This window comes from Odocoileus virginianus, chromosome 34, assembly GCF_023699985.2.
Source record: "Odocoileus virginianus isolate 20LAN1187 ecotype Illinois chromosome 34, Ovbor_1.2, whole genome shotgun sequence".
Taxonomy (NCBI): Eukaryota; Metazoa; Chordata; class Mammalia; order Artiodactyla; family Cervidae; genus Odocoileus; species Odocoileus virginianus.
The window spans coordinates 31,038,111-31,061,402 of NC_069707.1; the positions used below are offsets into that span (position 1 = coordinate 31,038,111).

Genomic DNA, 23,292 nt, shown 5'->3' on the forward strand with positions numbered 1-23,292 from the left:
CTATTCAGCCCACTTATCAACACTTTCCAGGTGAGAGAAATGTAAGGAGAGGATGTGTAACCTCACCTCACTGTTTTAAATCACTCTGTCTCTCTCTGCCTCCAATTCCTGTCCTATAAAGTGTTGTTTGTGTTATACACTCTCTAGACTCTAAAGGCATTCATGTTTTACTATATGAAAATAGATGATAAAAAATCTCTTCACATTATCCACCAAAAGACTTGAACATTTTTCTAAAAAATTATTTTCAGTTTTCTATTCTATATAGGTAATAAGTTATTTCTTTACTAAAAATTTCTATTCAATGCAGAACATTTGAGCAGACCTGGTTTATAACCTTTAGACCTCACCTATATCAAGAATTGTGTTTATTTGTTTCTACTCTTTTATGCTGTTTTAAAAGTATTTGGAAAGACTCAGATTAAAAAACAAAATCAAACAGACAAATAAACAAAATGCACTAAGTGCTTGTGTGATAGAATCGGACTGGAGAAGGGAGAGTATGGATGTCCTAGGAAGGACAAGCTTCCCTGGTAGCTCAGATGGTAAAGACCCTGCCTGCAATGCAGGATACCTGGATTCAATCTCTGGGTCAGGAAGATCCCCTGGAGAAGGAAATGGGGACCCACTCCAGTACTCTTGCCTGGAGAATCCCATGGACAGAGGAGCCCGGTGGGCTACAGTCCATGGGTTGCGAAGACTTGGACACAACTGAGCGACTAATACTTTCACGTCTTTCAGGAGGTCACGTAATGTATGTGTATGTGTGTTTTAAAGCTCATTTTTGTGGTCATTTGCCCCTAAACAAATGAAATTTCCATCTTATCTGAGTTTACAACAGAGATGATCTTTGTAGTCACTAGCCCAAGTGAGATACTTCCCCTTCCCTTGCATCTATCTTCAAAGAGAGGAAGGAAGGAAGGAAATGAGTGGGGGAGGAAGGAGGCTTAGCTCCCCAAGGAGAGGTTCTTGGTTTCTCCGCTGGCCAAACACCAGGGAGCAGCTCATGGAGGATCAGTGCTTTGGGCACTAAGGTTGCAACAATGAGCAAACCAGACATGAAATCTTGTTTTTGTGGAGTGCACATTCAGAGTCTTTAATAAGTAAGTCAGAGTGTTGATCTGGGTGAATTCTGCCCCCAAAATCACCCTGTACTGCATTCTCCTAGTAGTAAATATTTTAAAAGTTTTCTCATCTTCTGAAAATAAACACAAAAGAGATCCTTCAACAGAACAGAAAAAGAAAATTATTATCTGGTTTTTGTAATTTTTAAAAATGAAATTTATGGTATCATAGTTTTCATATGAGAGTTAATTTAGTAAACTATTTTCTTTCTATTAATAAAAGGGTACAATTGTGTTATATTTGAATTCTTCTTTTGAAATTTGTCATTACACTTTATCAACAGTACATGTTGTACAGTCCTTGTAATACTTTTTGATTGTATTCATGGAACTGAAATTTGTTTCCTCCGAAATGATGAGACATAATATTCATGAGATTATAAAATAAGAACTGGCAGTCACATGTTACATAAATGTTCCTTCCTCTATAAATACTGCATGAATGTTACTTTCACTTGCAGAACTCAGGATCCCTTAGCCATGATCACTTCCTCTTTACAAACCTCCGTGGCAGTGTTTGCCCTAATAATTCTGCATGTCAGTGCTCTGGATACTTTTAAAGCTGCAGTGTATGAACATGCTGTCATACTGCCAAACGATACAAAAACACCTGTTTCTCCGGATGAGGCCTTGTTCCTCATGAACAAGAACATAGATATTCTGGAGAAGGCAATTAAGCAGGCAGCTGAGCAGGTATTCTTTTATTTCTGCAAATCATAATTCATAAGACAGGCATGAGAGCTGATGAAAACTGGAGTGTTGAATTGTCTACATACATAGAGAAATAATTCTGATTTAACTTGTTTTGAGCAGGGTGCTCAGATCATCGTGACCCCAGAAGATGCACTTTATGGATGGAAATTTACCAGGGAAACCATTTTCCCTTATCTGGAGAATATCCCAGATCCTCAGGTGAACTGGATTCCATGTCAAGACCCCCGCAGGTATTTGAAGTATCCCATTTTTAAAAAAAATTTATTTATTTATTTAGGCCATGCTGGGTCTTTGTTGTGGTATGCAGACTTCTCCAGTTGTGACGCCTGGGCTTCATTGCCCCACAGCATGTGGAGTCTTATTTCCTTAGATCCCTGACCAGTGATAGAACCTGCCTCCCCTACACTGGAAGGCGAATTCTTAATCACTAGACCGTGAGGGAAGTCCCAGTCATAGTTGTTTGTACAAAGTACTGTGATTCTCTAAAATGTATATGCTTACTACAGAAAATGATAAATCCTAACTGTTCATATATGTGTATAAGTTTTATATATATGTAGACATTCGTTTGATTTTTTAAAATTGTACTTAGATACCATTTAACAATTATTTGTAATCTAATATGCTTATCAAATTTGGAGAAATATATAAATAAGATATTTATCATTGGGATTAGAAACTAAGGGGAAGGCAATCTCATGAAAATAAATAATAAATTACTTTCTGAAGTGGACAGTGGGTTGTGTTCGGAAAATATTCCAAGGTCTCTGTTGATGGTATCAGACTTCAGTTTCATCGTCTCTCTACTCTAGAATCTGTTTCCCATGCAGAAAGATCTAAATCATAAGACTTTATGCTTTGACATTTTGCAGTTTCCTAGGATCGTAAAGCTAATTTTTCTAGGAAAAACTAATTTAGAAACTTTCCAATATAAAATATTTAATATATATGTATATTAATATATAACTTCTACTACCTACTAAGGCTTGAATTATTGAGGTACAGGTTGAACACTTCTATACTTCCTACTCATTCTTTCTCAACTCTCAGATCCTCTCACCATCTCGTACCCTTTTATATTTTTTTTCACTCTGGTACCTCAAATTAAGCTTATTAAACATTCCTCTGCCATGCTTTTGCTGGGGATTATGGATACCATGCTTTTTGAGGCACTACTGTAAAGTCTGAAGCTTATGTAGGGGTTATCAGAAAATGGCTTTCCTCAGCTCTAAGAGCTTAGCCACACAACGAGGAGAATATAGGGTTCCATGACAGTCGGCAGCCCCACTTTCCTGTTCTTCTTGTTCTGAGCTGATGCTCCCCATGGTCTTTGCCGTGGAAGAAAAGGGACATCAGCTGGACAGCCTTTCTGCCTAGAAGTTTTGAGAAGAGGACAACCCATTCGTTTTTCATCTCACAGTAGGATTGCGAGATGGATTCCTTAGTTAAAAATATATATATATATTTGGCCAATTTATGGGCTAGTCAGAGATCACAGTAGCTATGAAAACTGGTGAAGCTTGGCATGCTTAGTTGCCTCAGTTGTATCCAACTCTTTCTGACCCCGTGGACATTAGCCAGCCTCCTCTGTCCATGGGATTCTCCAGGCAAGAATACTGGAGTGGTTTGCCATGCCCTCCTCCAGGTGATCTTCCTGATCGAACCCCCATCTCTTACATTGGCAGGCTCGTTCTTACCACTAGAGCCACATGGTGAAGGCTGGAGGACAGGTCTATTCCAGGTGGTTAGTAAATACCTCTTTCATAGCTCTATGCTACAAAAAAGAAATTTTGAAAGAAAATGGTTTTGCGTTGTCATCCAATGTAGTCACATTTAATTCATTTAATGATTACTTATTAAGCACCTGCTATGTACCAGATACTATTTTAAGAATAGGGGATATAGCACTTATTAAAGCAAAGTCTTTGCCCTCCCCATGGCTCATGAGTATTCTTGTGGGGGAAGATAGATGTAAACAAACTCATTTATCATATAGAATGTCATTTAGAGATAATAATAGGGGTGTTGACTGAAAAAAACAAATACAATCTAAAATTTGACAATTATGTTTTATTTGGGACTTTACCAAGGCCTTAAGCCTGGGATTCAGCCGCTCAGATACATCTTTGGACTGTTCCAAAGAGGTAAGTGAGGAACCAAGATATATAGGGGTTTCTGCAACACCTCCCACCTCCAAGATAAAACCAAACAAATAAAAGTAAACAAAGTAGTCCAACATCAAAAGATTACTGCTAATGGTTAGGACTACAGACTTCTGCTTTAGGGGGCTAGGTTCAATCCCTGGCCAGGGAACTAAGATCCCACAAGCCATGCCTTACAGCCAAAACAAAATTCTCCAAACAAACAAACAAAAGAGTGACTCCCAAATGTTTGGCCTAAGCAGTTGGAGACACAAACTTGCCATTTAGGGACATAGGGAGTGTTTGTGAACCAAGTTTGGTTTCTCTCGTCCAGGCATTGGAAAGACAATCTACTGATACAAGGTCGTGGTGAAGGAAAGTTCAGTGTCAAGCCAGGAGTACCAGTGGCTAATGCTCAAGAGAACCAAACCCCCAGTGGATTTTAGGGAAGGGTTTTTATTTTATTTTTTTTATTTATTTTTTAAATAATATTTATTGACATGAATCAGCCATGGATTTACATGTGTTCCCCTTCCCGATCTGCCCTCCCGCCTCCCTCTCCATCCCATCCCTCTGGGTCTTTAGGGAAGGGTTTTAAAGGCAAGGTAAGGAAGAGAGTTGCAGGGTGTGTGATCAGCTCATGCACAATTCTCTGATTAGCTGATGGAGAGGTAATAGGGTAATGTCACAGGGGTTAACATCGTCAATCCTCAGATTCCAGCCAGACTGGGGGCTACGTGCTCATGGCCTTCATGCACTTAGCTTTTTCCATCTGGTGAGGGTTTTAGTGTCTGCAAAACAACTAGGAGTGTGTGTCAGACACTGATTTTTATGTCCTCAGGGGAAGACCTAACATTCTGTGCTCCTGTATGGTTGATCTATTGTTTAAATTGTTACCAGTCCTCCTGGCCCAACTGCTATTTTCTTGTTCCTATGTCTTTACATTCTTCCAGTCATTAATTCTTGAGCTAAATTTCTGTGACTCAGGGGAGGCCTGGGAGACTAAAGTTTTTCTACAAAAAAGAGACAGGTAGAAGACAGGGCAGGGTGGGGGTGGGGTGGGGGAAGCTGTCCTGGTTAGGTCCCCTAGGGTCCTGGTCGGCTACAGGAGCAATGAAGGAATAGCAAGTCTGGGATAGAACTTAGGAAATCAATTTTGTGCATCTGAAGTTTGAGCTGTACCTTAATAGACATCCAAGTGGAGATGTAACCCTGGTGGATATATATTTGAGTCTGGCATGAAATACAAGGTCAGGGTTGGAGGTAGAAAATCAGGGAGAAAAACATTTTCAAATCAGATTTACTAACATGGATAATCCATTCCTTTTCATTTATTCATTCACTCATTCACCCGTGTAACCAGCAAATGTCTAGAGACCTACAGTAAGGAAGAAGAAATGCAGTCATGAGAAAGAGTCATCTGGGGGTTTGAATTTAAACTGCCTGTTAAATGCAAGCTCCAGAATGCTTAATTGTGCTCTAAAAATCAAAAGTGAATCTTATCAGATTCTTATTGGTGAGGTCATGAATGTACTTTGCCAGTGGCAGTTCAAATCAGGAACCATCTATAAATATCTAAGTAAATCTGGGTCCCCCGTAATCTCATTTTTTTTCAAATCACATTGCTCTCAATGAAACACATGTCATAATGTAGTTTATAGGATGGATAAATAGATAATTATTTTGAGACATGCTTTTATAGATTTCCTCCTATTTGCTTTCTATAAATAAAGTCCATATTCAAACCTATTAAGCTTTAGGAAATAAAACAATATCTATCATCTACACAAGAATAGTAGCTGCATTTTTAAATATTGATAATCATACTTAGTTTATAAAAGATATCCTGACATGGCGCTCACTCTATTCCTTTCATATTTAGTGTGACTATTCTCAAGTAATATTGATAACTTATCTATAAAGCTATGCTGGGCTTCCCAGGTGGCACTAGTGGTAAAGAATCTGCCTGCCAATGCAGGAGACGTAAAAGACATGGGTTCGATCCCTGAACTGGGAAGATCCCCTGGAGGAGGAAACAGCTCCCCACCCCAGTACAGCCGCAGAGATAGAGGAGCCTGTCAGGCTGCAGTCTATGGGGTCACTAGGAATCAGACACAGCTAACCATCTGAGCACGCACAAAGGTACGCCAACTCCACGCTGGTCAGTAATGTTAAAGAGCAAAAATCTTGGTCCTCAGAGGAGGAAGAACTGTCTCAAAGAATGATCTAGTCACAGATGTAACCACAGGTCTGCATATTCTTTATTCTGGGTAAAACAAGAGACCTGTCAAGTACATTTTTTATGTCCTTAATCATGTACAAACTTTGAAAAAAAGTATTTCTACAGTAAGAACAAAAACATTACTTTCATCATATAAAGTTATTCTGTTCATTGTAAAGACAGAGTAGTCAGATTTTTCAATAAGCCATGCGAACATGCTTTTTTACACTCATTTCAAATCCAAAGATAAGAATTATAGGCTATTTTGCATAACCGCTACGTAAGGGCACAGAGTCACAGCTAAAAAGAAAGGCACAAATGGAAGGATCATGTCCCTTCTTTTTTATTCTGCTGTTTGTCACTTAATTGTCTTGGAAGCTCCAGAGTCCAAAGGTCATGGCCCTCACAGCTGGCCTTGGTCCAGTGGCTAAGAGTGCTACCATTTCCAGGGGGTTCCAGTGGCATTCCACCACCGGAATAACACATGTAACTTTGGATTGCACCACTAACAAACTGAGACACCCTTGCCACCATGACCCAGAAAGAGAGCTCATTTAACTATTCCCAAACTACCAAGAACCAAACTCCCCAATACATCTTAAATTCAAGACTTTAGGAGCTGGATTATTGTTGGAAATAATAAAAGAATAAAATTCCCTTTGAAAAAGAAGAGAAACTTATCTCTAATAGAGAGACAATATTTAACACCAAGATGGGTTCACCTATGGAATGAGTTAGAGAAGAGAAGCAATCTATTGCTTGAGCCACAGGAAACTTCAATGTTTAGACTCAGGGCAGAAGAGGAGGAACCAGAAAAGGAGATGGAGAAAAGCCGCCAGTGAGTAGGAGGACGAGAGAGGGGTCCAACAGGTGGGGTGAAGTGTTTCTAGGAGGGGGGTGTAACTCCATCAGCTGATGCAGAAGTGGTACAAGATAAGGTAAGATGCAGCTGTCATCACTTGCATTAGTAGGGGTTGTCAGGTGGGACGATAGCAATGAAGCCTGATCTGGGCACTTCCAAAGAGAATGGGAGAAGATGGGCTGATCCAGAAAGAGGGCCAGCTATCTCAGGGAGTTTTATTTTAAGAGGGACCTATGAACCTAGGGACCTAAGGAAAAAATAAATTAGAAGGGCATGTGGGGGTCAAGAGAGGTTTCTATTTTATTTTTTTCCCACAGATGAGAGGTACTAGTGTATATGTGTGTGTTGATGGAGTGATCTCTTGAAGAGATGAAAACTGTTGCTACAAGAGAGTGAATAATGAATTGCTGGAGTAATAGATACAGTGTGGAAAAACTTCACCAAGTATAACTTGTGACTTCTAAATATGATCTCTATCATGTCACATAATTAGTATTTTTTGTGTGTATGTGAGAAAATTCAGACCTAGTTTCATAGTGACTTTAAAGTTGATCATACATGCATATATATGAATATAAGCATTATGTTATGCATTCAGTCTCTGGGATTTATCTATTTATAAGTTACAAGTTTGTTCCCTTAAACTACATGTCCCCAATTTCCCACAATCCAACTTCCGATATCCACCATTCTGTTTTCTGTTTCTGCAAGTTTGACTTTTAAAAATTCCATGTATGAGTGATATCATACAGTATTGGCCTTTCTCTCTTTGACATTGAAATGTCTTAATTAAAATTTGATTTAGATTTGGTCATACACCAGTACAAGCAAGACTCAGCTGCCTGGCCAAGAACAACTCTATCTATGTCGTGGCAAATATGGGTGACAAAAAACCATGTAATTCCAGTCATACCAGGTGTCCTTCTAATGGCCATTATCAATACAACACCAACGTGGTGTATGATAAAAAGGGAAAGCTGGTGGCACGTTACCATAAGGTAAGAGGGGGTGAGTGTAAAATGGAGCCTCCTTTGAGAAGGGTGTATTCTGTGTTTAGGAGATAGAGCTTCATTTCCTTATAATACGATGTTTTATTGTTGTTGTTCAATCACTAAGTCATGTCCGACTCTGCAACCCCACAGACTGCAGCTTGCCTGGCTTCTCTGTCCTTCACTAGTCCTTGGAATTTGTTCAAATTTATGTCCATTGAGTCGGTGGTGCTATCTAACCATCTCATCCTCTGCCACCCTCTTCTCCTTTTGCCTTCAAGCTTTTCCAGCATCAGGGCCTTTTCCAATGACTTGTCTCTTCACATCAGATGGCAAAGTATTGGAGCTTCAGTTTCAGCATCAGTACTTCCAATGAATATTCAGGGTTGATTTTCTTTAGGATTGATGTGTTTGGTCTCCTTGGTATCCAAGGGACTCTCAAGTCTTCTCCAGCACCACAGTTCAAAAGCATCAATTCTTCAGCACCCAGCCTTCTTTATGGTCCAACTATCACATCCATACATCACTACTGGAAAAACCATAGCTTTGACTAGATGGACCTTTGTCAGCAAAGTAATGTCTCTGCTTTTTAATACATTGTCAAGGGTTTTCATCTAGGTTTGTCAATACGATGTTACCAATATTTTTTAAAAGAGAGCAATAAAAAAAAGACATTTTAGAAATGTGGATTAAATTGTAGACTGAGATCTGTAAGAAAGGTTTTGTAAGTCCAGGATCAAGATAAAGTTTTTGCATATATAAAACAAATAATTTTAATATTGATACAAAGGATACTGAGATGACTGTCATCCGGATACCAATCAGTTCAGCTCAGTCGCTCAGTCATGTCCGACTCTTTGTGAACCCATGGACTGCAGCACACCAGACCTCCCTGTCTATCACCAACTCCCAGAGTTTACTCAAACTCATGTCCATTGAGTCGGTGATGTCATCCAACCATCTTATCCTCTGTCGTCCCCTTCTCCTCCTGCCCTCAATCTTTCCCAGCATCAGGGTCTTTTCAAATGAGTCAGTTCACATCAGGTGGTCAAAATATTAGAATTTAGCTTCAACATCAGTCCTTCCAATGAATATTCAGGACTGATCTCCTTTAGGATGGACTGGTTGGATCTCCTTGCGGTCCAAGGGACTCTCAAGAGTCTTCTCCAACACCATAGTTCAAAAGCATCAATTCTTCAGCACTCAGCTTTCTTCACCATCCAACTCTCACATCCATACATCACTACTGAAAAAACCATAGCCTTGACTAGGTGGACCTTTGTTGGCAAAGTAATGTCTCTGCTTTTTAATATGCTGTCTAGGTTGGTCATAACTTTTCTTCCAAGGAGTAAGCATCTTTTAGTTTCATGGCTGCAGTCACCATCTGCAGTGATTTTGGAGCCCCAAAAAATAAAGTCAACCACTGTTTCCCCATCTATTTGCCATGAAGTGATGGGTTCAGATGCCATGGTCTTAGTTTTCTGATTGTTGAGCCTTAAGCCAACTTTTTCACTCTCCTCTTTCACTTTCATCAAGAGGCTCTTTAGTTCTTCTTCACTTTCTGCCATAAGAGTGGTGTCATCTGCATATCTGAAGTTATTAATATTTCCCCTGGCAACCTTGATTCCAGCTTGTGCTTCATCCAGCCCAGCATTTCTCATGATGTGCTCTGCATATAAGTTAAATAAGCAGGGTGACAATACACAGCCTTGACGTACTCCTTTTCCTATTTGGAACCAGTCTGTTGTTCCATGTCCAGTTCTAACTGTTGCTTTCTGACCTGGATGCCATTTAACACTAAAATGATAAAAGATGTTTTCATATTGTATGAATCAGTTTCATAGAAGGCAATTTCTTTGTTTTCTATCAAGTTACAAAAATGATCTTTCTTTTTTAGTTTCTATACCAGTTGATTTAATTATCCTTTTATTGATTTAAGGTCAAATTATAAAATTTTTACTTTAAAATCTGAGTAAAATAACCTGAAGGAATAAACTAACCTAGAGCCATAATTTTGTACCAAATTGGGCAGGGAGAGAGACTGAACTTCTACATGAATATGGGGTGTGCAGGTCCATGTGAATGTCTCTTTTCCTGTCCCATATTCTGTTTTCTAATCATCTTATATTGGAACCTCAGAATCTTCTGAGTGGAGAAATTATCTCCTGGAAGTCCTAGGTAACAAATAAATTTTAATCAAGAAGAAAGATATAGCATCAGAGATTTTCAAATGTTTTTGATCATATACCTCTATGAAAAAGAATTTAACACAAGTCCTTAAAAATATGTTTACATTTATTTATGCATTTATTGGTGCATTTATAAATAAGACCCAAAACTTTCCAAAAGTTTTCTATGTAATCTTGTGGGTCTGTCAACTTGTTTTCAAATGTAATTAAACTTTCATGTTCTCAAAAATGTGTCTCACGTTAGGAATAGAAATGTCATTTTTGTTATTTTGGAGACCGTGTTTGCATCGTTAGTATCATTTTAAAGGCTATTTTTGCAGTTACTCTTCTATTCTGTAAGTGTTGACCTAGTTAAACTGAAAACATAGTTGATCAATCCAGTTAACCAGACCCAGTAAATGGCAGGATGGCGCAGCGTACAGGATGTGGGCAGCTAGTGAGGACCTGAGTCATCCTAAAGTGAGAAGCTCCCACCCTCCCAGCAGGGCACCTGAGAACAGTTTGTGACCGATGTCCTCTGACATATGGATCTGATAAGAGTACTTTGGTCGATTGATTCTTAAAATGCTAGTAAATTTCAATTAAAAATTTTTTAGATAGAAAATAAACATTGAGAGGAGTTTTAATAGTCTTGCTTCTAACTCTCAGCTTTTCCTACTTTGCAAATCATTTTATTAAGCTATTTTATTAGCAAATTAGACTAGGTTTGTTTCTCAACCTTACTTGGAAGGAATCAGAATGAAATAAAACATTTGTGTTTAACAACAATTTTCAAAACTGGATAACAGTCCCTGAGATTACTTTGGAAGGGACATGGTAAACAGGGATGGGGCCTCCCTCACCTGCTTAACAGATATTTATTGTGTATCTATTATATTTCTTCTTCTCCGGTGACTCAGTGGTAAAGAATCCACCTGCCAATGCAGGAGACTCGGGTTCAATCCCTGGGTCAGGAAGATCCCCTGGAGAAGGAAATGACAACCAACTCCAGTATTCTTTTCTGGGAAATCCTATGGACAGAGGAGCCTGGCGGGCTATAGTCCATGGGGTCACAAAGAACTGGACACATCTCAGCAACTAAGTAACAACGACAATTGTATTTTTAGGTACCAGGGACTCAAAGAAAAATGATGTAAATCTTCATCTTTCAAGAAGCACATAGTGTTTGCAATTTATGGGGAGATATTTGGCCCTGATTGAGAGAGGGAGGCAGGTAAGGAGAGAAAAGAGGAGGGAGAAAGAGAAAGAAAAGGAGAGCAAGAGAGACAGAGACAGAGAGAGACAGAGAGAAACTGTATCTCTCCTTATTTTTCTTTGAAAGTTAGCTTCCAATCACCAGTGGCATTCACCTTCTATAGATTTCCCACTGTTGAGCAGGTAATTACTAACTTGGAAGGTCTTCATGTGTCGTCTCTTCAGTAAACAAGGCTTTTCTGGTTTTATCCTGGGTGTTTATTACAGTACCACCTCTACCGTGAGCTTCAGTTTGATGTCCCCGAAAAGCCGGAGTTGGTGACTTTCAATACCACCTTTGGAAAGTTTGGCATTTTCACGTGCTTTGATATTCTCTTCCGTGATCCTGCTGTGACCCTGGTGAAAGATTTCCACGTGGACACCATATTGTTTCCCACAGCTTGGATGAACGTTTTGCCCCTTTTGACAGCTATTGAATTTCATTCAGCATGGGCAATGGGAATGAGAGTTAATCTTCTTGCAGCAAACATACATAACGTCAACCTAAAAATGACAGGTAATCCATGACTAGATGAGGTTTGCAGATTATATTTCTAAATGGAGAGAAACTCATGCTTTGGATATGACCTGTTGTAATTTTTTTTAGTTCTTTGTTGGGACTTCTCACTAAGCTTGTATCTGTTCACAAAAAAAAAAAGAAGAAGAAGAAGAAGAAGAGCTACTGTTATAACAACAGCTACGTATAATAGCTATGTCTGTGTTAAGACTTTTATGTGTATTATTTCATTTATCCTCACAACTTTATGTGTGGGCTGAGGATTATCAGTCTGGTTTTGTGGATTAGAAAACTGAGACACACAAAAATGCAAGTAACCTGCCAAAGGCATCAGCTAGTAGGTAGCAAGAGCTTCCCTGGTAGTTCAGTGGTAATCTGCCTGCAATGCAGAGACCTGGGTTCGATCCCTGGGTCGGGAAGATCCCCTGGAGGAGGGCATAGCAACCCACTCCAGTACTCTTGCCTGGAGAATTCCATGGACAGAGGGCCTGGGGGGGCTGCAGTCCATGGCGTCTCACAGCGTGAGCCAGGACCTAAGTCACTACCCAGCAGTAGAAGTATGTAGCGAAGCAGGAAACTGAACAAGATGTGCTCTAAAACTGGTGAAGGCAGCGGAGCGTGTTATTGATGTGTTGCTGTGTAATAAATTACTCAAAAAGTAAAAAGCGGAAGTGGCGTAAAACCACAAACATCTGCTATTTCACAGTTTGTGCTGGTCGGGAACTTGGGAGTAGCTTGGGTGGTCCTGGCTCAGGCCATCTCTTCGGGTTGCATCAAGCCTTTGCCTGGGCTAAGAGTCACTTGAAGACTTGACTGGGGCTGGCAGGTCTGCGTTCAGGATGGCTCACTCGTATGGCTCTTGGTAGAGTTCCTCTCTTTCTCAATAACTGTTGACAGGAGACTTTCATTTCTTGTCGATGGGCCTCTCCATAGGGCTGTGTGATGTATCCTCATGATATAGCAGTTGACTTTCTCCAGAGCTAGTAATGAGAGAAAGATGGAGAGAGATAGGGGAACGCTGCACAGCTTTGTATCACTTGTCACAAGCCATTATTTCTACCTCATTATATTCATTAGGAGTATGTCACTAAGTCAAGCCCACACTCAAGGTTAAACAAATTAGATCCAGACATTGGAGAGAGGAATAGTGAAGAATTTTTGGACATATTTGAAAACCACCACAATGGAGAGCAGGAGGGACTGTTCTTTTATGTCACCTTCCCTACGTCTCAAAGGGCTAGTGGCAAAGAACCCGCCTGCCAATACAGGAGACATAGGAGATGCCAGTTCTATCCCTGGGTTGGGGAGATCCTCTGGAGGAGGAAATGGCAACCCATTGCAGTATTCTTGGCCGGAGAACCCCATGGACAGAGGAGCCTGGTGGCCTATAGCCCATAGGATCACAGAGGATCAGACACGACTGTAGTGACTTAGCATGCACATCTCAGAAACTTCAATGATTCAGTGGTTTTAATATTTGGCTTAATTTTCTGTTATGGTAATAAATTATGTTCAAAGTTTATTGAATGAGACCACTGATCATTCAATTTTTAATCTCCTCCAGTGGAGAATAGAAGAAGTACCTGGGTGTTCAATGCCTTGTGCCGTCTCGTGACTGATCTTGTGACATGACCATATGCTCAGTTCTGATGGGGAAACTGGGGGTGTTGGGTTTGTTTGTTTGTTTTTAAAAGACTTGTCTTCCATTCACAGGCAGTGGTATCTATGCACCAAGCTCTCCCAAAGTCTACCATCATGATATGGAAACAGAGTCAGGAAAGATTCTCTTTGCGGAGGTGGATTCCCATCCTCGGAACTCCCTGACCTACCCACCAGCCGTGAATTGGAGTGCCTACGCCACCTCCATCTCACCCTTTCCAGGAGCTAAAAATTCCTTCAGGGGATTTATTTCCCGCGATGAGTTCAACTTCACAAAGCTCTCTGAAAGTGCAGGAAACCTTACCGTGTGTCAAAAAGAGTTCTGCTGTCATCTAAGCTACAGGATGTTAGGACAGGAGGGGAGTGAAGTGTATGTTCTAGGAGCTTTTGCAGGACTTCATGGGCAAAGGAGAAGAGAATATTGGCAGGTAATCTCAACTCAAGTGAAGACAAGTGTTTGGGTGTGAGTAAATTCCAAGGTTAACTTTTCATATTTGTCCCAGGGAATCCAGTGCTTTTTCGTGGCTTGACTCCATGCATTGCCAGTGTCACACACACACGCTTTGGGATTAATCCTATGATATTTGCAGGGGAGCTAAGTATCATCTGATTGCTTGCTTTGAACACATTAAAAAAATATTAACCTGATTTTCTAATTGACTAATGAACTAGCTTACATATTTAAGTGACTTCCTTAAGTAATTGTGCTGACATATCTAAATATAAAGCCTTATTTTAACTTTTAAAACTAACAATAAGTAGGGATATCATTTTTATTTTAACTGCTCTTGTAACCATAGGTCCTAGTCATTTCCTGCCCTTCCAATGACAAATTTTTAAAGTGCAAGCTTTTTGTATAGTGTTGGCTACGCATTTGCATTTTATTAATATACTCTGTTCCTCATTGCTTTCTTCTAAGGAAACAGATATGAAAAAAAAAAGAGAGAGAGAGAGATGGTCAAAATCCTAATCATTCTTTTGACTTTAGTACTTCTGTTGCCCAAAGAGTTCCACTTTCTTGGACCAAATGCCATCTTCTGACATGCCAGATGAATGGTTTATATCTGATACCAAATTCAAGCTTGTACTGCTCACTGTGGGACAGACCAATAAATTGAGATATGAGTTGTTGTGGCAAGGAACAGTGACCTTATTTGGAAAGCCAGCAGACTGAGGTGGTGGACTAGTGTCGCAAAGAACCGTCTTTCCTGAGGTAGAAGTCAGGCTTCTTTTATACTGAAAGGGAAAAAGGTAAAGTCCTGGTTCTAGTCAGACTCTGGAAGGGAAATGTAAAATTTTTCTTCTTGTAGTCATTCATAAGTGGACCTAGTCTAGATATTCCCTATGAGCTAAACAGAGGTATTTTAGCTTATTACATGCACAATTCTCAGAGACAGTTCATTATGTATAATTTAAGCTTATAGGCAACCTCCATTGAGGCTTCCAGGTGACACAGTGGTAAAGTATCCACCTGCCAATGCAGGAGACGTCAGAGACTCAGGAAGATCCCGTGGAGGAGGAACTGGCAACCCACTTCAGTAATCTTGCCTGGAAAATTCCATGGACAGAAAAGCCTGGCAGGCACAGTCCAAGCAGATGCAAAGAGTTGGACATGACTGAGCAACTGAGCGCACCCGTCTCCATTCAGTGATTAACTTGTAGAAAAGCACTAGAATATAAAGGTTAAAGTAAAAGGACCAGATCCAATATGGAGTCAGATTTGTTCTCTCCTATTATGAAAACTGGCTTCTTTCTTTCAACCCACTGGTTGCCCTGGATGTGTGGGTTGGCTCTTAATCATTTGCCATTTCCAATAAATCAAGTAATTATATGATCCAAATCCCTTTAGCAAATGGAGAAAATATTTTCTTTGCTATAAACTGAGTCAACAGTTCTACAAGTAACTTAGATGCAAGGTGTTGGAGCTAATATGCATCTCTTCTACACAGGTATGCACAGTGCTGAAATGCGGATCTACTAATTTGGCAACGTGTGGACGGCCAGTAGAAACTGCTCTGACGAGATTTGAAATGTTCTCCCTAAGCGGTACATTTGGAACAGAGTATGTTTTTCCTGAAGTGCTACTTTCTAAAATCAAGCTAGCACCTGAAAAATTTGAGGTAGGAGAATTCTAAGAGTGTCTTCATTTTATCTGTCTTCTGAAGTCAGACAAAACAGGCTAAGAAAACAGTTTCTGTTAACCTTTGCTGTGTAACAAACTTCCTCAAAATTTCATGGCTTTACACAATAACCGATTCTTTAGCCTGATGTTGTGGCTGGTGCTGTGAACTGGGTGTGACTAAGCTGTTCCTCTGGACTAGAAGGGGCTCAGCTGATCTTGGCTGGGCTCATTCATGCATCTGCTGCTAGCAAGTGAGCTGGCTGGGGTTGGTTGGTTGGTGATGGCCATGTCTTGAACAGGTGGAATGACTGGAGGCATGTTCTGTGGTCCCTTATCTTCCAGAAAGCCTGGGCTTGTCCACATGTTAAATGAAAGAGTCCAAGAGCATAAATAGAGAAAGAAACACAATAGGCAAGTTCTTTTTAAGTCTCTGCTTGGACCGTGTTTGCAAATATTTCATCTACCATAAGCAAGTCACATGACCAGTGTAGATTCACAGGGTGAAGAAATAAATGATGCAGAACTCTCAATGGGAAGAGCTGTGAAATCATATTGCAAAGGGTATGGATAAGAGGGGGGTGGGTTTGTGACCTTATTTGTAACTTACAGCAACTAATTCTTATGTGATGACACTTTGTTGGAACAACACAAGATACCTAAGGCCTATAAGTCTGAGGAACCATTCATTGCAGAATATTTACTTACAGAGTTTTAATTTCTTTTTTCTAACATGTGAAGACAAATAGAAAATCAAGTATTTATTTCATAAACCACAGTGGTCATAGCTAGTTCATCCACAAATTAAGCTGGTCTCAAATTAAAATTAAGATTCTGCAGGTTTATATCTGCTACTTAGTACATGGTGCATATACACACACATATATACACACACTTCACAAGTTTGGAATTCAATGTCTTCATCAAACTGTGACAAATGGTGGCAGAGTTTTAGAAACCTAAATGAAATCACTGCATTTTTTGTTTTTACAAAAGAAAAATAGAATCTAAGCTAATTAATCCAAAGCATCAAGCAAGGGAATCTTTAAAATTGCAGACTGCTTATGGTTATATATCTGTGTCTGCTTGTATTATCAGATTGGAATATGTCATATTTGTAAAAATGTTTAATTCTGTGACACCAACAGTTTAATATACAGTGCAGCCTTAAGGCTGGGAAACTCAGAGAACTGGAATCCTTGGCTGCCATAGAACCCAGTAAGGCAGAGAATCTCGGGAGCACATTGAGGCTGGAATAAAACCTTTGGTGCCAACTACAGAAAACCATGATCAGATCTGAAGTAAGAGATCTGGAACTGAAATCCAATAGTTAAAATTTGTTAGCCTTGCACAAACATGTGTCGATAAATTGAAATTATCTGCGAATTCAAGGAAGTGAAAGAAAGGAGGGTAGGGCTCACTCAGGAAAGCTTAGGAAGACATGGAGTCTAGTAGTATGTGCACACTGTGTCTCGTAAGCCTTGCCATTCATTTTATTTTTTAATTACAGTATAATTAGTTTACAATGGTGTGTTAGTTGCTGCTGAGCAATGAAGTGAATCAGCTATATGTATACATACATGCCCTCCCCCTTGGATCTCCTTTGTCACCACACATCCCACCTAGATAAGCCTTGCCATTTCAACACACAATCTAATTTTCTGGGTACTATTTTGAAAAATTTTCCCCATGCCATGTACTCTTAGACTTGTATCTCTTTGAGGATTTACTCCAAAATAGGACAGAACATTTATCTCACAAAAGAGTCTCATCCATGGGAGAAAGATAAAAAACAGTTGGAGTTTTCCAGATCACATTAAAGTTCCAAAGTCCGAGATGCCATGTGACTATCACATCAATATACTTGAAGAAGTTGGTGGTGCTAGTTGATGAAGATTTTAAACTTTTCATCACAAATGGTTTTAGGCAGTAGAAAACAGTGAGAGAATAAAACAAAATAGTAACTGGTTAAGCACTTAATTTGTTGATCTCAACTCAAAATTCTCAGAATTAGTCATGCTACCTCCTGTCCTTGGACACTGACCCTTTATTTTTGGATAGAAGGAGGGAGGAGAGGGAGGGGTGGTATCTACCCTTTAAATTTAGCACTTACAGAGACTTCCCTGGCAGTCCGGTGGTTAAGACTTTGCACTTCCAATGAAGGGGGCATGGGTTTGATCCCTGATCAGGGAAGTAAGATCTCGCATGCTGCATGGTATGGCCAAAAATGATAATAAATAAATAAATTAGGCACTTACATGATATTTATCATTTGGGCCATATCTCATCTACCCACTCCAGTGTTCTTGCCTGGAGAATCCCAGGGACAGGGAGCCTGATGGGCTGCCGTCTGTGGGGTCACACAGAGTCGGACAAGACTGAAGTGACTTAGCAGCAGCATCTACTCCAGCTCATCTGCAAAAAGAAGAAATGAGATACACTGTGTGTTGACTCCTCAGAGCTATAAAAGAGGCATTTATCTGCTGGCAAGCAGGGGTTTTGGTATAACAGTTCCTTAGAGGATGTTTCCTAGTTAAGGTAGTGGTTTTCATTTTACGAGTATAGATTCTCTGTGGCATGACTTTCCCTGAAGTTCATCAGGTTCTAAGGAACGGACACCAAGTAAACTCATAAGAAAGACAAAAGGAAGAACCAACTAACCAAATGAACAATAAAAAAAAAAAAAAAAAAAACCCAATGATCAAGAATTTTATCTTTTAGCTATTCTTTCTCTAGAAACTTTGCAGATCATGTTAACCTGCTATTTCTAGAGATATCCGTTCTAATATCGTAGGTGACAAGAGTTTTGCAAGAGTCACACCAACCGTGTTTTCCTGAGCGTTTCCCCAGTTTCCCTGGTTGTGGACTCTCCATCAACATATATTTACACATTATCTTTGAAGATGCCTTCTGCAGAGATTTCAGTATATTTACTTCTTATCTTTTCCCCACCCCTAGTTCTAGCTAAGAGTATGAAGTGTTATCAACCACAACTCTGGGAAACATTGCTTTACTATTTGAAGTTAACTCTGGTATATTATCAGACGGACTGGAAGAGTAAGCGACCAGGCCCCATTGTAGATCAGTAAATCAGAGTCTCTGGGGGTGAGACCTGTATTTTTCCATAGTCCCACATTTTGGTGGGTTGATTGATTGATTTGAATTTTGTGGGTAAGAACTCCCAGTGTAAGAGAATAATCAAAAAGATCAAATTATATTGAGTATATACTATTTAGGAGGTCAATTAATTATACGGTATATTTTAGGAAAATTTGTAACAGGAAACTAGTAAAAATGCTAAATTCTAGCTAGAACCTAAGATACAATCACTGACATGGAAAAGTTAATCCCAAGGAAGTTAACATAGACACGATTTTACTATATGAATGAAAAGTCACAAGAAAACTAAATATTTGTGTTTAACTTGTGTCAAACTTTCACCCAACTATAATTTGAAATATACCTCTGGTATTTCATTTTTGTTCCTTTAACGAACAGTTTAGTTAGCAAGGAACAATTTAGAAGCAATGAACACTTAACTAACTACCAACAGGTTGTGCATTTGGCAACTTGTTAGTGAGCTGTGTTTTTATGTTTATGTGTCACCACAATAATTATCTTTGAGGATATTTAGCTATTTTCTACTTCTAGTTATGAAGCATCTAATTTCTTACCCTCTAAGTTCTTTCCCCATCCAAATTGTCCTTTCCACAACTGATAAATTCATTTTCTTTATCTATAATTTATCTATAAATTCATTTCTTGTTCTCTTGTCTCTCTATTTGTGTTTCTTTCTATAAATTCATTTTCTTTATTCTTGTTCTGTTGTCTATTTGTGTTTCTTCTTGTTCCATTATTTTGCATACATTACTCCCTTACAGAGAAGCCTCTGTGACTTCAGGAGAGATCCGATCGTTCACAATTTTTGCATATCTAACCCTTGCTTTTCTTTTTGACCATATGCCTTAGTCTTCTCTTCACTAATCTTCAACTAGTGATGCACTATAAATTGTAACAAGCCATTCTCTAAGGGAGAAGCAAAGCTCTGATGTGTGGCATTTGCCAATTATCATGGTGTAAATACTCTCACCACGATCAATTTCAAGAACAGCCATGCTTAACAACCAGCTGTCAAAGTTCCTGGAGATTTAACAGTCTGTTGTTGTGAGCTTACATACCACGGCACTGGTCTCTGAAACTAATTATGCAAGTTTGTGCGTCAGTTAACCTCTGAATTTCCTACCTATAAAATGGGGCAAATATCTCACTGGTTCTAACCAAACAGGAATGAGAAAGCACGCACATTGCCTAGCACACTGTGAGTCTGGGGAAGGCCACCCACAGCGCCCCCCCAGTCCCCGCCACACACATATTTGTCTTAGAATGAGCTTTTGATGCTTGATCTCCACTTGGCACAGAGTCTTCCGTCATACAACCCCAGGGAGAAATTCTCCTCCTTGTAGGAGGTTGTTTCCCACTCTGGGAAGCTGACCAGTTCAGCTATTCCTTCTCAGACTTCCTAAGCACATACCTGTTTCTCTTGCCAAGATACTATTATACTGATTTCTCTCTTTATATTTGGAATCTGCTCAGTTTTGAACACTAACTTTTAAGCTTCTTGAGAGAAGAGTGAGATTTGTACTCTTCTGGCTCCTGGTTATCCTGCATATAATTGGATTCAATAAATTTTTGCTACTGATGATTTCTGACTTTCTCTTAAAGATTACATTTGATTGTGTAAACTCAATTATTGAACCTTATAGAATGGCTCTAGTCTTCCTTACATATAAAATAGCTGTCCCCTACCCTTCCCACCAGTTCCCCAGGCCCCTTTCCTAGTAACCTACTTGATCAACTGTGATATCTAGGGTGGTTTCAAAATCATGAGTCTGCATGTAATGTATATTTTAATTAAGTTGGCTATACTCTTCCCACTTTTCCTTTAGGTACTAGAAGATGGGCGTTTGGTAAACAAGCATGGATCATCTGAGCCTGTCCTAACAGTGTCGCTCTTTGGGAGATGGTACACCAAGGATGCACATTCCATCTCAGGCGGGACCAGCAACTCAGCAACAACGTACCTGATGATACCCACATTATTAATGATCATAACCTTGCAGTATACTGTGATGGCGTAGAACATCACTTTATCATAGTCATTGATTCATCTCAGATTTACTAAGAAATATTGAATGACTAGCTCACTAGTATAGACCAATTATTTCCAAATATTTTTTCCTCAACAAAATAATCAAGGATTATTTTTAAGGGGTACAGGAATTTTGCCTCTTTTTTTGCCTATGCTGAAATATCACAGTATGGTATAATGGTATGATTGATGTTTGGGCCAGATAGACGAGGATCAAATCCTGGCTCCAGCCTTATCTGCCGTATAACATTGTGTCTACTTATGTGTGTGTTAGCAGGAGCAGAGTGAAGAGATTCAGGGACATTTTAAATGCAGTGACGGCCTTGAAAGAGAGCAGTAATGATGGGAATGAGGGGAACTGAGACTTATGACTGAATTCCATTTGACATTAAAGACAACTTGAATTCATTGTTTTCTGTGCTAATGATTGTGGGGGGATTTGCTTTCTAATCAGATGGAAACAAACTCATCAGAATTCCATTGGAAATGTAAACTCCAATGTTTAAGTTTATCTTAACAAAACAAGTTGTTTTGAGATGTTCTAGAAAAACTAACACCTAGTCCAGTTTCTTGGGTAGTCATAGCTCCAAATAGTCCTACTTAATGTCTGTGGTATAATTTAACAGTCACAAATACCATAACACAGAGACCAAGGCTGTTAATAGTAACACTGTTTTCAACATTGAGTAGTCTGTTTTTAGTGATGGGGAATGTACATGTATGTAATATTCCAAAATCATCAAAACTGTATGCTCTTTTATCTTTTCATAAAATATAGCACATTTCAGATTTGTCCATTTTGCTTGAGGAAGTTAGACATTATGCAATGGTTTTGTGGCCTGTTTTATGATGCATGCGCAATCATATCTCACTTTCAGAAGTTTCAGTGTTGACTGGTAGTCAGCCTCTGAAGTTAAACTCACTGGTTTGAGAAAGATATAAACAAGGATTTCCTCACAGATTCTAAGGGACAGTGCTTCCCCTGATTCACATTTAGAGTTGTCAGCTATACTAGAATTCATTAAAAGCAAAAGCAAGAAGGAAAAACAAATAGCACCAGTCCCCAGGAAAACTAAGAGTACTTGACTGTAAAATTGTTTGCATTACAATGTCGCATCAGTGGTTTTCACACGCACATTTTATTTACCAAACAACTTAAGTGTAGTTTCATTTGGCCTTGATTCAGGGAAATGCACCTGAAGGAGTAGCTCCTAATTTCTAAAGAATCTAAGGTCAGAGTCCAGTTTCTTTGATAAACATCTTTCTGTCTCACCTTCGTTCTTGAGTCTCCTGTGGTTCTGGAGGGAATAACCAAGGTACTGGTTTCCACTCATCCTTTTTTCCTGAAATGCTCTGTTACGGAGAGCAAGGTTCCCAGTTTCTCTCTTCAGCTTCCGCTTCCCCTCAGCGCTCACCCTCCGTCTTTTGTCCCTTCATTCAGACAGCATTTGTTGATTTCATACTATGTTCCAGGTACCAAGTACTGGGACATGGTCTATATATTCTCTCTGATCTCTTTGCCACTCTGTGACTTTGCCCCGGTGACCTTATACAATCTCGTCCAGTAATTTCTAACATATATTCACAGCCTTCTCTGCAATAATCATTACCTCTACTTTCTGCCTTTTTTAGTCCATCTTTGCATTTTGACCCATTGTCACGGTGTCAGCTCTTTCATCTACATGAGTGATTTCCAGTGGTAATTTTTTTTTTTCCTGTTTTGACCTCTTTTTAAAAGTCCATTCACATTCTCTAACTCCATTCTGACCGTATCTCCTGGGTTTTTCATAGATAAGTGTTATGAAAAAAATCTTAGAGCTGAGGATTGCTTATGTAAATTTGGTCATACCACACACACACATACACACACAAACACACAGGCACACACAGATACCTCTAACAAAGTCATTCTTGGAAAGATACTTGGATATGAAAACAGTAACAACTGTGAAGAGGATTCCTTTAGTTACAGGATCTGGAGACATGAAGTAGTATTTGGAGGAGGAAAGAAGATATTTTGACAATCTTCCCAGAGAATTTCCATGCACCTTGAAGATAAAAGGAGAAAAATAGTAGGGATAAACTGAGTGATATTAACTTACTTGTCCTCAAGAGATTTGTGACATCTCATATAAATATGAGTTGAATAACCCTGGTGATAGCTTTGATCAACTGTAAGACTTATAAGCCCTTGCTCCCCTGCTCCTCTTATGAACCTTTTGTTTTTTTATCTCAGATATTAATTAAAAAGAAAATACCCTTCAGTTACTCCTGTCAAACTCTTGAAATTTGGTCTACTGGCTGGAGACTCAGAAATTCTTATACTTAGATCATTTTATACTATGATTCTAATCTTTTAAATAAAGAAATATCAA

At 39.3% G+C, this 23,292-nt stretch overlaps 1 protein-coding gene across 1 annotated transcript; it reads left to right on the top strand.

Moving 5' to 3' along the window:
- Nucleotides 1-1,569: 1,569 nt before the first annotated feature.
- On the top strand, nt 1,570-21,325 carry VNN2 (vanin 2). The gene is made up of 7 exons (XM_070461397.1): nt 1,570-1,817; nt 1,938-2,068; nt 7,868-8,060; nt 11,702-11,990; nt 13,704-14,077; nt 15,599-15,769; nt 20,715-21,325. Exons 1-7 carry the CDS (start codon nt 1,605-1,607, stop codon nt 20,904-20,906), a joined length of 1,563 nt encoding a protein of 520 aa, XP_070317498.1. The 5' UTR covers nt 1,570-1,604; the 3' UTR covers nt 20,907-21,325.
- The last annotated feature ends 1,967 nt before the right edge of the window (nt 21,326-23,292 follow it).

What these genes read in the sequence shown, in the direction of transcription:
- VNN2 (XM_070461397.1), top strand. Translation starts at nt 1,605, where the DNA reads ATGATCACTTCCTCTTTACAAACCTCCGTGGCAGTGTTTGCCCTAATA. An exon ending in CGTCAACCTAAAAATGACAG is followed by an intron (nt 11,991 to 13,703) that starts GTAATCCATGAC and finishes TTCCATTCACAG; the next exon opens with GCAGTGGTATCTATGCACCA. An exon ending in GGAGAAGAGAATATTGGCAG is followed by an intron (nt 14,078 to 15,598) that starts GTAATCTCAACT and finishes TCTTCTACACAG; the next exon opens with GTATGCACAGTGCTGAAATG.